Genomic DNA, 13,039 nt, shown 5'->3' with positions numbered 1-13,039 from the left:
TCAGTCCTTTCCTAAATTATTCACAAAGCTTTTTACACTCCAAAATCTCCAGTCTGCGAATTCAGCGTTTCCTAGGTAATAAGGTTTAATAGGCATAAGTGGCATTGATAAACTGTTTATACATGATGTGATTAGAAATCATGGACTTTTTTTTAAGAAAAAAACATGAAAGAATAAGTACCCCATGAATTTAAGCAAAATTAGCCTTCCCACTCTTTTTTTTTTTTTTTTGAATTGCATTTAATAGGAGAGCAGACAGAACTTTCTAAAGCTGCCTAGATAATACATACTGCTTCTGGGAGAAGATGACTGAATTACCAAGAAATTCAGTTCAGTGACTTCTGTGCTGTGTAAACATTTGCAGAAAGTTATTAGAGCAGAACTAAAGAGTTGTGACTTTTTCTTTCTGAACTACTATTGCATGTCCAGCAAAGACTTTTCAAGTGCTGTTACATCTCATCTTCTCCCTGTTACAATGTGCATAATACATAGATTATCCTGGCATTCATAAAACAGTCTCAGCTAGCTACCCTTCATTCCCTTCTGCATATCTATATGACTGGTCAAAACCCAGAATATTACATCTGTGAGAAGCAGTTATTTGCACCTGTGTTTTCTCCTACTGCAAAGCTTTCTCCTCAAATTTAAAGGCTTGGATGGGACAGTGCATTAAGACAAAGGGAGCATGTGTAACTCATTTTATTCAGCATTTTACAAGAACAGCAGAAGAGGTTAGGCACTGAGAAGACATGAGAAAACACACACAAATCTCTGGTGTAGATCCAGCTAGTATTTCTTCTACAGCTTCTCTGAGTGTGTACTCTTGGAAGTTATGAAGAAGTTACTCATTTCAACATTTGCCAGTAGAGTAGGAAGAAGAAAAACATACTGTAAATCTCATGTATGCAAAACTGGTTCATAATTCTGCTACTCTTCTTCTGGACGTCACCTAGAGCAGTTCTGGAGTGTTGTTTTGCAAGGTGACTTTTAAAGAAATTTGTTTCTTTTCTTTGAATGTAAATTGTCTTCTCTAGTGCTGCAAGTCCTAGGTGCAAGGCCCCCAAGGAGTGATGATAGAGCAGGCTCAGATAGTGTTACTTTCATCTTTTGTAGTTTCAAGTTTACTGACTTTTCTAGATAAGAGAGAAGGTGAAGCCCAGACTTGGTCTTACTCAATTTAGTTTACAGCACAATGGAACAGAATACCACTAGCCTTCATCTGTGAGGATGTCTTGCCAAGTGACCATAAGGCTTTCTTGGGCAAGAAAACCTACCCATAAGGGAAGAATAAGTTGTGTTTTCTGTGGTAGTAGAATAGGTAGTTCTGATGATAGCTGACTCTTAGAAGGCAGAACCTTATTTCTAGATAGGGAGCACTGCATATCTGTTCCTGTACAGACATAAAGTTTATGTATGTTTGCAAATCCAGAGAGTGGGATTCTTGGCATGGAGAGAGAGGATGTCTCTATGCAAAGTATTCACCATTGCTCAGTGCTCACAGAAGAGTATACGATGGATAAACCAGATTTCTTCTCCTTCCATGGAAACATCTATACTCTTCATGCTCCATGCACCAGCTAGTAATAGCTGAACTGATAGAGATGCTAATTTAGATCCCAAATGTGATACAGTTGTATTAGCCAGTTCACAAAGCTGCACCAATTGGCACTGTTTGATACAGTGCTAATGGCTGTGCTTCTGCTTCTGGAGATCTCAGCACAGAGCTGCGCTCCCTAGTGTAGATGTGCCCTTAGATTGCTTATTCTCAGTGATACAGTGAACTAAATGGGAATAAACCTGAAAACCTGAGAAGGAATAGAGAATTATTGGTAAACAAATGATGTTTCATTAGCCACAACATTCACAAAGCTCCAAAACAGCATGTTAACCACAAACTTGCCCAAAATCTGTGTAAAATTAATAGGTCTTTGTTGTCGTTGCATGAAAAATAGCATAGAACTAGAAAAAGCAGATATTTTGTTTCAGACTGTACTTAGGCTGTTATCAGATCTCTGTTTCAAGATATCCCACTTTCAACAAAGTTTTCCTTCTTCTTCATTCTGGTAATCTGTCTGAATATATGGAGGCTTTCCATACAGGATATTTAAGAAGCTGTCCTAAACAGACAGATAACCTAAAATGTTTTATAGAGAAGTTGACATACAGAGCACCTCTCACTTTTCTTCCCTTTTAATAAAGATGGAGATTATAAAGAGAAAGGAGTGGGCTGCTTCACAGTGATCCCATGGTAACAACTTAGGTCTCATCAGGTCCACAAAGACATCCTGTTCTCAGCTTTCTGCCAACGTGCAGTAACTAGTGAGCCAAGTTGAAGGGAAGTTTTGTGCTATTTTACTGGGACTTTATAGTATAATTACCTTCCTTGCACTGAAGAGTTGCAGGCAGTGATATTCATCCATGGATCATTCCTTGCAAATAAATTTGTTAATGTTTGCGTAAAAATGATCTGCTTGCCACTGTACTCCTTGCGCTGGCCCTTATCTGTCTTTTATGACATGAATTTACCACTCTCCTGGTGAATTTGGGGAGTATATTGGAGAAGCCGTAGCAGCATGTGATGAGCTGTAATTAAATTTACTAATGCATGTAAATTCCTTCCCTCCCTTTTCTGTTCTGACTTGCATTCTTCATGCAGACTTGGTTCATTTTACTAGGCGAGTTGCAGACCTGGTGTTGACTGATAATAATGATTTCTGCTTTCTCTCCAGCACGATTGCATGGGCAAATGAACTTATTAACGATTCTTGCTGAGATCTGACAGTAGATATCAGGAAAGTTGCTGATTCCCGGTGCAGCATGGCCTGCAGCTGCCCTACAAAGCAGCACTGTGGTTATACTGGCATCACCAGTAAATTGGATTTATCTAAGAGCAATAGTTTTTTCCTGTAGTCAGTAACAGGGCCAATAATTGTGGTCTCTTATTTTTTGGTACAGTTTTTCTTTCCCAACTCACTACTCCTTACTGAAACATCTTTGATTTTAAAAAGGGTATATTTAAAAGTAAAAGATTAACCATTTTAAATCCTATTTATTATCTTACCTAAATAACGTAGATGTTAAGAAGGATGTCAGATGTGGCTTTGTGTTTCACTGTGAAAGTGAACTACCAAAACTAACCACTGACAGAAATACCCTTGCAGTCCTGATGCAGAGCAATGAGTGTTTCAGGAAAGCTCTTCCACTCTTCCATAAACAGTGTGGATACATATACACCTCATTATTTTACTGCTAGAGATTCATAAGCAGCTTAGTTGCAAAGAAACCAAAAAGTGTTCCCAGCTGACAGGTGAAAGGAAGGAAAGCTGTACGCTAGGATTTACTGTACAATACTTCTGCAGTAGGGAATGAAGAATTTGGATGGATGGCCCTTCTTTAAAGAATTGTATGGATTTTGGGGGTCAGGGGCTTGCTCTTGTTTTGTTTATTTTACTCAGCCTTTTTTGGTTTTGCTTGAGGTAGATGAATGTCTGGTCTTGTACCAGAACAACATTTTTATTTTTGAGGCTATAAGAAATTACAGCCTCCAGAGAAATTGCTCCCAAAAAGAAAACTGCTGAAAGACTGTATGACCTTGGGAACAGGGTGCTGGAATGGAGTCAGGAGAACATGGTCCTGTTTGTTGTTTTGGCATTGACCAAAGTATGACAAAGTTGCACTTGTGTGTGTGCATATCATTTTTGCTTCTCTGAGCCTCTTTTGCCCTTTACATTTTTCTGTCTTTTTTGTTTGTTTGTTCCCCCCCCCACACACACACACATGCGCACAAAATTTCCATGCAGCTCAAGAACCATTCAGATGTCATTATTCCACCACCTGGACCCAAAGCCTGATTCGTTCTCCTGTATCATGACTCTGGATAAATCTTATCTTCTTTTATAATATTTGGTAACTTCAGTAGTTCCTAAGTGCCTTCTACAAATCAAACACTGACTGTGCCATGTGAAGTACCTCTTTTTTATCTGGCCTTTCTCATTACCAGTCATTCCTGAAACATTGTTTCTTCTTCTTTTCCGAACCACTTAATTACTATTTCCAACCACGTCAGATTGAAGCTTGCTTCCATGGTCTTCCAAGGCCTTGGCCTAGCTCATTTTTGCCTCTTTCTCATCTTGTTCTGTCCTTCCCCCACCCCACCTTGGGGCAGCAGTCACTTGTTTACCATTCACTTCCTGGCCTGCACTTTTTGCTTTTAAGCTTTCTCATCTTATAACTAATATTACATCTACCAGGCTTACATCCTTGTTCTTATGTGCAGTTCCAATACTTTTTTGAATTTCTTCCAGCAGGAGCTCTTCTGATCATAAACATTCGAATAACCGTGCTTAACTGAGCATTTTTTCTGCTGTACTTCTTTTGGACTGTGAGATCTCTGGAGCAGGGGACCTAGCTGCTGCCTTTTTTGAAAAGCTACATGTGAACTGCTCTAGAAATTATCGTTAAAAGTAAAGGTCAGGCCTTTTCTGTCACTGATTATATCTGGGAAAACGCACTAGAGTTTAAGGTACTGTACTTATGCTTTAGAACTGGGTTCTGTCAGCCGTTGGGAGGGGGGTTGTTTAGGATCGATAGGTAGGGATGTAGGAGAAATAAAGCATGCACACTGTCATAAGATCTCTACATTGAATATTCTCCTCTTTCTCAGTTTCTCTCTCCCTATTGTTTGAGTGTGTCTGCATCCACTGTAGGCACTTACTGCAGCTGAAGAAGAACTGACTGATTATCAGCCAGTCTCTGGTTTGCATGTATATGGTTTTAATAAGCTGATTTTCCACAGTCCTAAGGAAGAAAGGAAACTTGCTTGGAAGCTGGTCTGACAGTGTGTCACACAGTGCATTAGCAGAAAACTGCCTAGGTTAAGAACAGAGTTTTCTATCAAAACAAATCTCAGACTTCCTTTTCTTTTTGTCTTGCAGAGGCAGGCAGTGGCCAAGATTACGTGACCTCAGAGAATCAGCTGCTCTACTACCCTAGTATTACCTATGCTATCATTGGTAGCTCTGTTATTTTTGTACTTGTGGTGGCCTTTCTTGCCTTGGTTCTGCATCACCAAAGAAAACGCAACAATCTCATGACCTTGCCTGTGCATCGACTGCAGCACCCTGTCCTGTTGTCCCGGCTTGTGGTCCTTGATCATCCGCACCACTGCAGTGTCACTTACAATGTCAACAACGGGATCCAGTACATGTCCAACCAGGCCTATCACAGGCCAGTGGATTTGGACTCTCCACCATCCTATTCAGAGGCTGTGCTAGACCAAAGGTATGTACAAGAGCTAATTCTGTTCTCACCAAAGTTTAAAGCTACTGGTTGCAGCTCCTGCTTCCCAGTTATCTTTACTATTGTTTTTGACAAAGGTATTGTGCTGCAGTTCTGTCACTTGTATGGAACCAAATTTGGGCAGTATTTTTCATAGCTCCTCCTGCACATGAAAAATTCAGAGTCTACAAGTCCCGTTCTTGTTACTGGTATTAAGAGGATTTAAGATGAACTTCAGTCATGCTGTCTTAGTCCATGTAGTGCATGGGGCTAGCAGAGAATGAGAAGAAATATATCACTTCTCTAGCAGTGAAATCCTGTACTAGTCTGGAATCGAAACATGAAAATTGAATTTGCAGTTATTCCAAAAGACAGCTAGGTTGCAAGTGTTACTATTTTAAAATCTTAAGTTATGACATATCTCCATGATCAAAAGTAATCTGTCTACTTTTCTTGCATAAAGAAGTCGTTTAGTCCTCCTGTTCTGCAACCTTTTTTCTTCCCCAGCAAAGGTTTTTTTTTTTTTAAAAAAAAAAAAAAAAAAAACTCTGTGGAAAAAAAAAACTCTGTGAAAAGGAAAATGGTGTTCTCATTCTAAATAGCTGGAAGCTCTGTAAATTTTTGTGGGTGGGGTGGTTTGGGTCATGTTTTTGTAGTTACGACACAGTTTTATTTGTAGATAATTAACCTTCATTTTAACCTCTGTCTGTAAACTCTTTCCAAGCAAAACTACTAGACTGACATCCTGCCTACATAAAAAGGGCATAGCATGAACTTTAATGATCCAGATTGTTCACTATCACCCTGTCAGTATTCTTCAACACAAACTCTGGGATCTAAGATTCATAGTGAAATATTTACATTCCTATTCTCCGCTGCATTTGGCAGCAACTTGCTTGTCTTGATGTTAACACTTGGTATCTTTTCATTAGTAAGGACAGCTAAATGAGCGGCTGTCTAGACTGTAATCACTCCTCACCTGATCGATACCACCATGTGCACCTTCAGAGTTAATTGTTTCTAAGACCTTTTAATCAATCTACTAAACTTTTCAGTCCCTTTTTGTGTTTACTCTCCGAACCAGAAGTAGTTTTCCAGAACCCAGTACTTGTCTTGTCTGTGCATACTTAGCACTTGCTCTGTGTGTGATATTATGACAGCACAAGTGATTTGTCTTACGAAGAATTCAGTTCATCGTTTATTTGTAGACCAGAAACCATTAATCTCTATCACTTAGTAGAGGTTTCCTCAGAGCTTTCCTATGTTCATATCATTATCTAAAGGTGTAAATCCACCTTATTTCTTTTAAAGTGCTTTGTCAGATTGTATACATGTTAGTCAGGAAAAATTCTTGCAGCTGCCTTTGAGGGAAAGCTGAGATTTGTTGGCAGTGCATACCCATGACATTTGTAACAGAAAATTTTAAGCAGAATGTAATTAGCTATGTTGCATCTTGACCAGAAATCTTGTAATATCTGGTGGTAGTGGTGTGGATGTTTTGGAATGACTTGAATAATGTAGGTGGGGCTTTTTGAGATCCCCTGATTAAGAAAAAAAAAAAGCCGAGAAATATTGTTTGTATTGTTCATAACTGAAAAACTCTGTGTACTTGCTTCCATATGGCTGTTTGGAGTAACCTCTAACTATCTTGTGTGTCTTACAGCAGACCACCTTGGTTTGACCTTCCTCCACCCCCTTATTGTTCTGAATCTGAATCCATTAATCAACCAGACCTTCCTCCTTACCGGTCTCGGACAGGGAGTTTGGTGAGCGCAGATGCTGCCGTGGCAGGAAGCCCTCTGGGCATTGAGGACAGTCGGACAGGCAGTGTCAATGACAGTGTGGACTGCTGCAGAACTCTTCTTGAGAGGACAGCCAGCCAAAGTGATTCTCTGGTCAACACTTGCTGAAAGAGAAGGTTAACTGCCCCACTATTTGGGATGGGCAGGAAGAGTTTTACTGTTTTCAAGTCTATATGGGTTAATCTGCAGTTAATTAGTTTCAGGTGAACACATGCCTGAATGATGACTTGATTTGAATCCCAACTTCATTAATGATTGGATTCAGCATTCTGGGCTTAATGAAGACCTGACTTGTGAGAACTAAATCTAGAGTCACATCAGCTCTCCACAAAATTCCTGCAAGTAGGTTCTGCTTTAGACCAGTAAAAAACATCAGTGCTATGCTGAAAACTTGGTCTAATATATTTCTGGGACTATTTACTGTATATGAATGTATATATGTGCATGTATAATAGGTACAGATTTTGCAGTCAAGACTATACCAGGAAAACTCTTATTTCCACACTGGCTCTTGCCCTGCCTACATATGAGTCACTTCTTCTCACTGCCTGGAACCAACTGAGACCAGAGAGACGGTCTTTCTGCTTGGAGGTCAGATGCCCAATGCTAGCCCACTGGCAGTGCTCAAATTGCAGAGAATGTCCCACTTGACCCTTCTCTTGCTGGGTTTGAACATTATCACTGTGAATGTAATTTTCAAAGCTTTTAAGTTTGAGAGGATACAACAAGTCTCTAACTGAGCAAATAAGTTTTAATTTTCCAAAATACTAGTAACTAGGCCAAATTAGCATGGGTTTTCTCAGGAATATCACAAAGGTTGGCTCATCTGTCAAACTTCAAGGCTTTACATGGAGGCACTGAAGCTTCTCAACAAACCAGCGCAAGACTTCTTTTCAAGCATTGCAAAACAACTTTGCTTCTTGTGTTTCTTCTCAAAAATAGAAGAACTATTTCAGCTAAAACTTGAATACCAAAACCAGCCTGAGGCAAACGCCCATCGTGGAAAACTTCAGTGTGAATGACTAGCTTGTTATTGCTGTAAATAACTGAAAAGAGGTTATGTAGTGAAAGGTGTTGGGCTGTGTGTTTGTCAGAACTGTCTACAGTGCATATACATACGCACATGGGAACACATGTTTAATACTGTGTATGTATGTATGCAAATAGCATATTACATAGTTTGTACCTGTAGAACTAAAATTTCAAATTTTCTCATATACAAATCTCATTCTTTTATATAGAATTCACCATTATTCATATTCATGTGGTTGAAATCAAGTTTCTGCATAAAGATACAAGTATTTTTATCTGTTTTTTTTCTATCTTAATTCTTGGAGTGTTCTCTGGTGAAATATGTTTCAATGCACAGTATTGAATTGTCCTTGTGAAAGCAACTCAGATGTAAAGGTATTCAGAGTGGCAAGAAAGAAGGTAAGCTGTGAATTTAAATACCACTGTGTTGCTGTGCTTGTGCATAGTATTCAGAAAGGAGTGCAGTGTCTTTCTCTTGTCCAGAGACAAATTGGCCTTGAGACTTATTTGCATTTGCCCATTAGACACATTTCCCACTTTTCTTCCTCCATATAATGAACTGTTGTCATTATACGTGCTTTGCAGGAAGGAAGCCAGTCTCCCCCTCCCACCCAGTGCCTTCCCTTTTCTCCTTCACCATCTTTCTAAGGCAGTCTCTTTGCCCCAAAGGTTGTGCACTCAGAACTCAAGACTGAGCTGGGTGTGGGTAGGAGAGTGACTCAAGTTAGGTCTCAGTTCTCACACAGGTAACTGAATTGGTTCAGTGCTATGTTGCTCATCTCCGCATCCTGAGGCCACTGCTGTAGGAAGCAGGGGGCAGGTGAATTTTGCAAGTCAAGGCCGTTCTAACAGCTGATATGGTAGGGAGCACTGCAGCGCTCTAATACTCTTTGGTTACTTTGGAAGCAAATTATCAGCAGCCTTTCCTTACAGGTTTAGCGGCCTATCCTGAGGTGTACTGGTGAAGAGGCTGGTAAGTACTTGCAAAGCTGTTTACAAGATTGGGTCAGACTCCCTCCTTAGTGGGAGCTCAAGCAAGATGCTTATGCTGTCTTGCACAAAGCAGGATTTGGCTAATTAAGTACTCACTCCATACAACCTGATAGGCAGACAGTTCTCATTGTCACATAGCAGATAGGTATTCTTTATTCCTCAGGTAGCTAAACTCAGTCATGTAACAGAGTTAATAGGGAAGTTAGGTGCTGAGGTGTATCCTGTGAGCATTAGGCCCTGCCGGCCTGCTTTCCTTAAGATTGTGCTCAGCCTTCGGTAACAGAGCTACACAGCACAGTGTCAGAATTATACATAACGTTTTTGTATTACTGTTTTTAAAACATTATTTTATACTTTAAACTGTAGAAGAGTTCCCAGTGGTTTCATAAGACTTGCTTTTTTTTTTTTTTTTTTTTAAAGCAGCCTCCAGCTATATTAGCAAAACTAAGTCACTGTGTCCAGTGTAACTTTCATGGTACGTATTCCTCATGCAGGCCTTCCAGGGGGCTGCCTTTCACCCACATCTTCTAAGGCTTGTACCCACTAGGGTATGTGTAAACCAAATACACATTTATTTGCCTGAAGCATCTGAAAAACACTGCCATGAATTGTTCAGTAGGAAAAAAGGGGATCTAGCCTGTCTCTTCAGCATTCTGTGTCAATCACTGTCATATATGTACATATATATAATATATATAATTATAAATACTCTTTCAGGTTGTATATATTCACGTAACTTTTGCATTAGGATAAACCCTTTGGACTTTACCAAAAAAAAAAAAAAAAAAAAAAAAAAAAAAAAAAAACCCAAACACTAAATGGTATGACATTTTTCCTTCCAGCTAAGGGTATATTTATCTTCGTATAGGAAACTTCTGGGTTTTTTTGAGAATGGGAGTTCTAAAAGGAAATTGTGCCTTTATGATTGAATGTTGATGGGGGGGGTGGTAACGGGATTTCTGGAGGGTGTTGTATATCATTATCCGGAGATCCAAAAAGAGAAACAAATCTTGTCTTCCTTTTTGTTGTTACTTATGGGGACCGTTGAATTTTGCAGAGTACAGAAGTTCAATATCTGCCTCCAAAAAACATGCTAAAATTTGATGGAGAATATTCATCCTGCTGCAGTTTTCTGGTATGTAGAACAGATTTGCTAGCCAGTTTATTTAGAAAATGCTGTACTATCACACAGGAATTGTTTATAACCTGTCACTTTTCAGTAGTGTTAATACAGCATTATACTGCATTATTCAGTGGAATCTGTGGAAAAGGGAGATAGCAACAACTGTGCTGATGGAATTAAATATTTAATTGAAAAACCTGCAGTTCCTTGATCTTCAGCTTGTAAGGCTGAAGTTAAGTGTTCATGAAATACCTGTTAGGGTTTTTTTTCAGTAAGTAGCTGATAAAGTTGGAATTGATCCTTCTTAGTGTTTGCAATTGCTCTTAACCTTTTAGTTTGAGGTGTCTCCTCCAGGAGCTTTCCTTTGTGTCTAATATTTAAACAAACGCTTATTCTTTTGAAAGACCTATTCTTACAGAAGAAAAACTGATGAAAGTTTTCCTCTGCAACAAATTTCTGATTTTTATATCTGTATTGAATCATAACCACAGTATTCTGCTAAGAGCAGGTATTAATATATTTGAGTTCAACGGAACAATCTGAAGAGATGACTACTTGCAATAATTGAAGGGATTATGTTAGCCTATTAGAAGTAGGATTTGAGTAGTTTAAAAAAAAGTCAGAAATTTTGAATGTCAGTAACCTCTACTGATGTCACCAAGTGCTGTGTATTTTAAAATTAGGCCATTTGTGAATATGACTGATAATAAACTGAAGTTGCTTGTAAGGCAAATTATAATTTACCTCTCTGGTATTGTGCTAGTGGAAAACTGGCAGTAATGTTTTTTAAAAGAGAGCCTGCAAATAATTTTCTCTGTTGTTGTCTACAGTGACACACGTGACAACACTGACTGCACTGCAATTTTTAAACTCTGCATTCGTTCCTCTCCTTTTAAGTCAAATCAGTTTTATTTACACCATTTCACTTTGATACAGCTAATAGGGCCCTTGTGATAGATTTAGGAGTTGGGTGGAGGAATGAGGTGATGACTCTCATTTTAATTAATGCAGTAGCTTGTTAATCTTGTGCGCTTTACTTTTTAGACATCTTAGAAAAGACAAATGGTTTTAGTAGATAAGAAAAAACTATTAATGATGAAAAGGATAAAGGGACACTGATTCTGAATTTAATTTCTAATGAATACTTAAAATTGTTTAACTAACAGAGGAGTTTAATGCTATATTTTTAGAGTGGTGATCAAATGGCAAGTACTGTTGTTTTTAACTATTGCTTGTCAGAAACTACTTTGCATATAATGCCTGAAACTAAAATTTTAAGACAAGTGCTTTTCTTGCAGTTTATGCTAGATCTGAAATATTTTATACTAACAGAAGGCTATATCAAACTCATGGACTAAAATATGTGACTGCAGAAAGAATCTGAATACCATACAGGGTTCCACCTGAATGTATCCCACTGTAGGACTGCAGCCTTTGTTTGTCTTTTTGTTTGCGCCCGATTTTTTTTTCAACTTGAAATTGAGATGTTATGCAAGAGCTTTAAGGGAGGTTGCATGCTGAAACCCAACCTTGTCTTAAACTTTTGTAAACCGTAAATCTTCAAAAATGTATTCTGTATTCCCAAATAAAGTTGACATTTTAATACTGTTCATAAAAGAGGGTGTCCCCCATCATGTGATGTCTCTGTTTTAATAGTACAACCTCCTACATTAGGCTTCTTACAGCTCCTCTTGTGTTCTATATTAAGCTTTGTTAAATTTGTGTGGATCTTAAACAATGTTTGAAAAACAAGGTAATAATGGAAAGACACATGCACATGCATGTAAAAATACACTGGTGTATATGTCTATATATACTTCTACAAATTAAAATTGCCTTGTTTCTTAATTTTTCATTCTCACATTTGGCTTGTGCTGTATGAAGCAAGGTATCCAAAGCAATCCTGTTTTGTTGTTTTTCGCATTGTAGTGAAGCTCTAGAGACTTCAGCAGAGAACAGCACTGTGCTGGGTGCTGCAGATGGGTTTACTAGCAGAGCTAAAGGGCCTTTGGTCCCCCAGAGCATTAGCTTGTACATCCCTTCTCCTGCCTGCAGCTTTTCCCTTCCACTTGCATTCCCAGTACAACATCCCTGTTTACTTCCAGCTCGTGATGCATGTGCCAGGAGTGGGAGCCACAATCAAGTTGAGATGCTGTGTGGATGGTGTGTGTCTGGCTGAAGTCCCACATTCAGGCTCTTCGCCCAGCACATGCCTGATACAGGCACCACTGTTATGACCCTCACTCAGCCTAGACATCCTTCCACCAAATTTACACCTGGGCCATGACCACTTGTCCTGTTTAGCTACGTAATCAGAGACAGTCCTCTCACTGTAACGGCTAGGGTTAAGAAATACCTTATGAAGTTATTTTTGAAGACTAGGAAAAATATGTCCAAATATTATATCTAAATATTTCTATCTAGAAAAGTACATAGGGATTGGCATACTTCATTTCCACGGCTCCTCTCTGCTTGCTACCTTAGCTTATTGCAAAGGCTTGTCAGTTTTGTCATTATCCTGATTAATTAAGTCACGTACCCTCACCCGAATACTCAAACAGTGTGCTTTGACACTGGCAAACTGCCCCAAAATAAATAGCTGTAGATTCAGAATTCACCCATCAAAAGGAAAAGGATCTGTTGACACTGCCACAATGCATTCGCTGCAGGAGCGAGAGCGCTGGAGTCTCAGGGCTGGTGTGTTCAGTTGTGTCCCAGCAAGGGATAAGCTTGAGAAATGTTGATTCAGAAGGCAGCTGCTTATGAAAACAAATAGCATACTCTCCAGCTAAGCTTCCTGGTTAATCACTTC

At 39.0% G+C, this 13,039-nt stretch overlaps 1 protein-coding gene across 8 annotated transcripts in view; it reads left to right on the top strand.

Annotated features, from left to right (window-relative positions):
* LDLRAD3 (low density lipoprotein receptor class A domain containing 3) overlaps positions 1–12,075 on the top strand; it is a 119,152-nt gene extending 107,077 nt beyond the window's left edge. For 2 of the 8 annotated variants that reach the window (XM_062577720.1, XM_062577718.1), the window contains exons 5-6: positions 4,935–5,280; positions 6,944–11,844. In XM_062577720.1, the coding sequence (XP_062433704.1) occupies positions 4,935–5,280; positions 6,944–7,187 (590 nt within the window). In that variant the 3' untranslated portion in view covers positions 7,188–11,844. Of the gene's footprint in view, positions 1–4,934; positions 5,281–6,940 lie in introns of all 8 variants that reach the window. The other 6 variants (XM_062577719.1, XM_062577717.1, XR_009958623.1 and 3 more) reach the window with 5 other exon arrangements.
* The last annotated feature ends 964 nt before the right edge of the window (positions 12,076–13,039 follow it).

The sequence above is a fragment of the Rhea pennata genome, chromosome 5 (genome assembly GCF_028389875.1).
Source record: "Rhea pennata isolate bPtePen1 chromosome 5, bPtePen1.pri, whole genome shotgun sequence".
In the NCBI taxonomy this organism is placed as follows: Eukaryota; Metazoa; Chordata; class Aves; order Rheiformes; family Rheidae; genus Rhea; species Rhea pennata.
The sequence above is the reverse complement of the archived record's forward strand: the minus strand, read 5'-3'. Positions and strand labels throughout refer to the sequence as shown.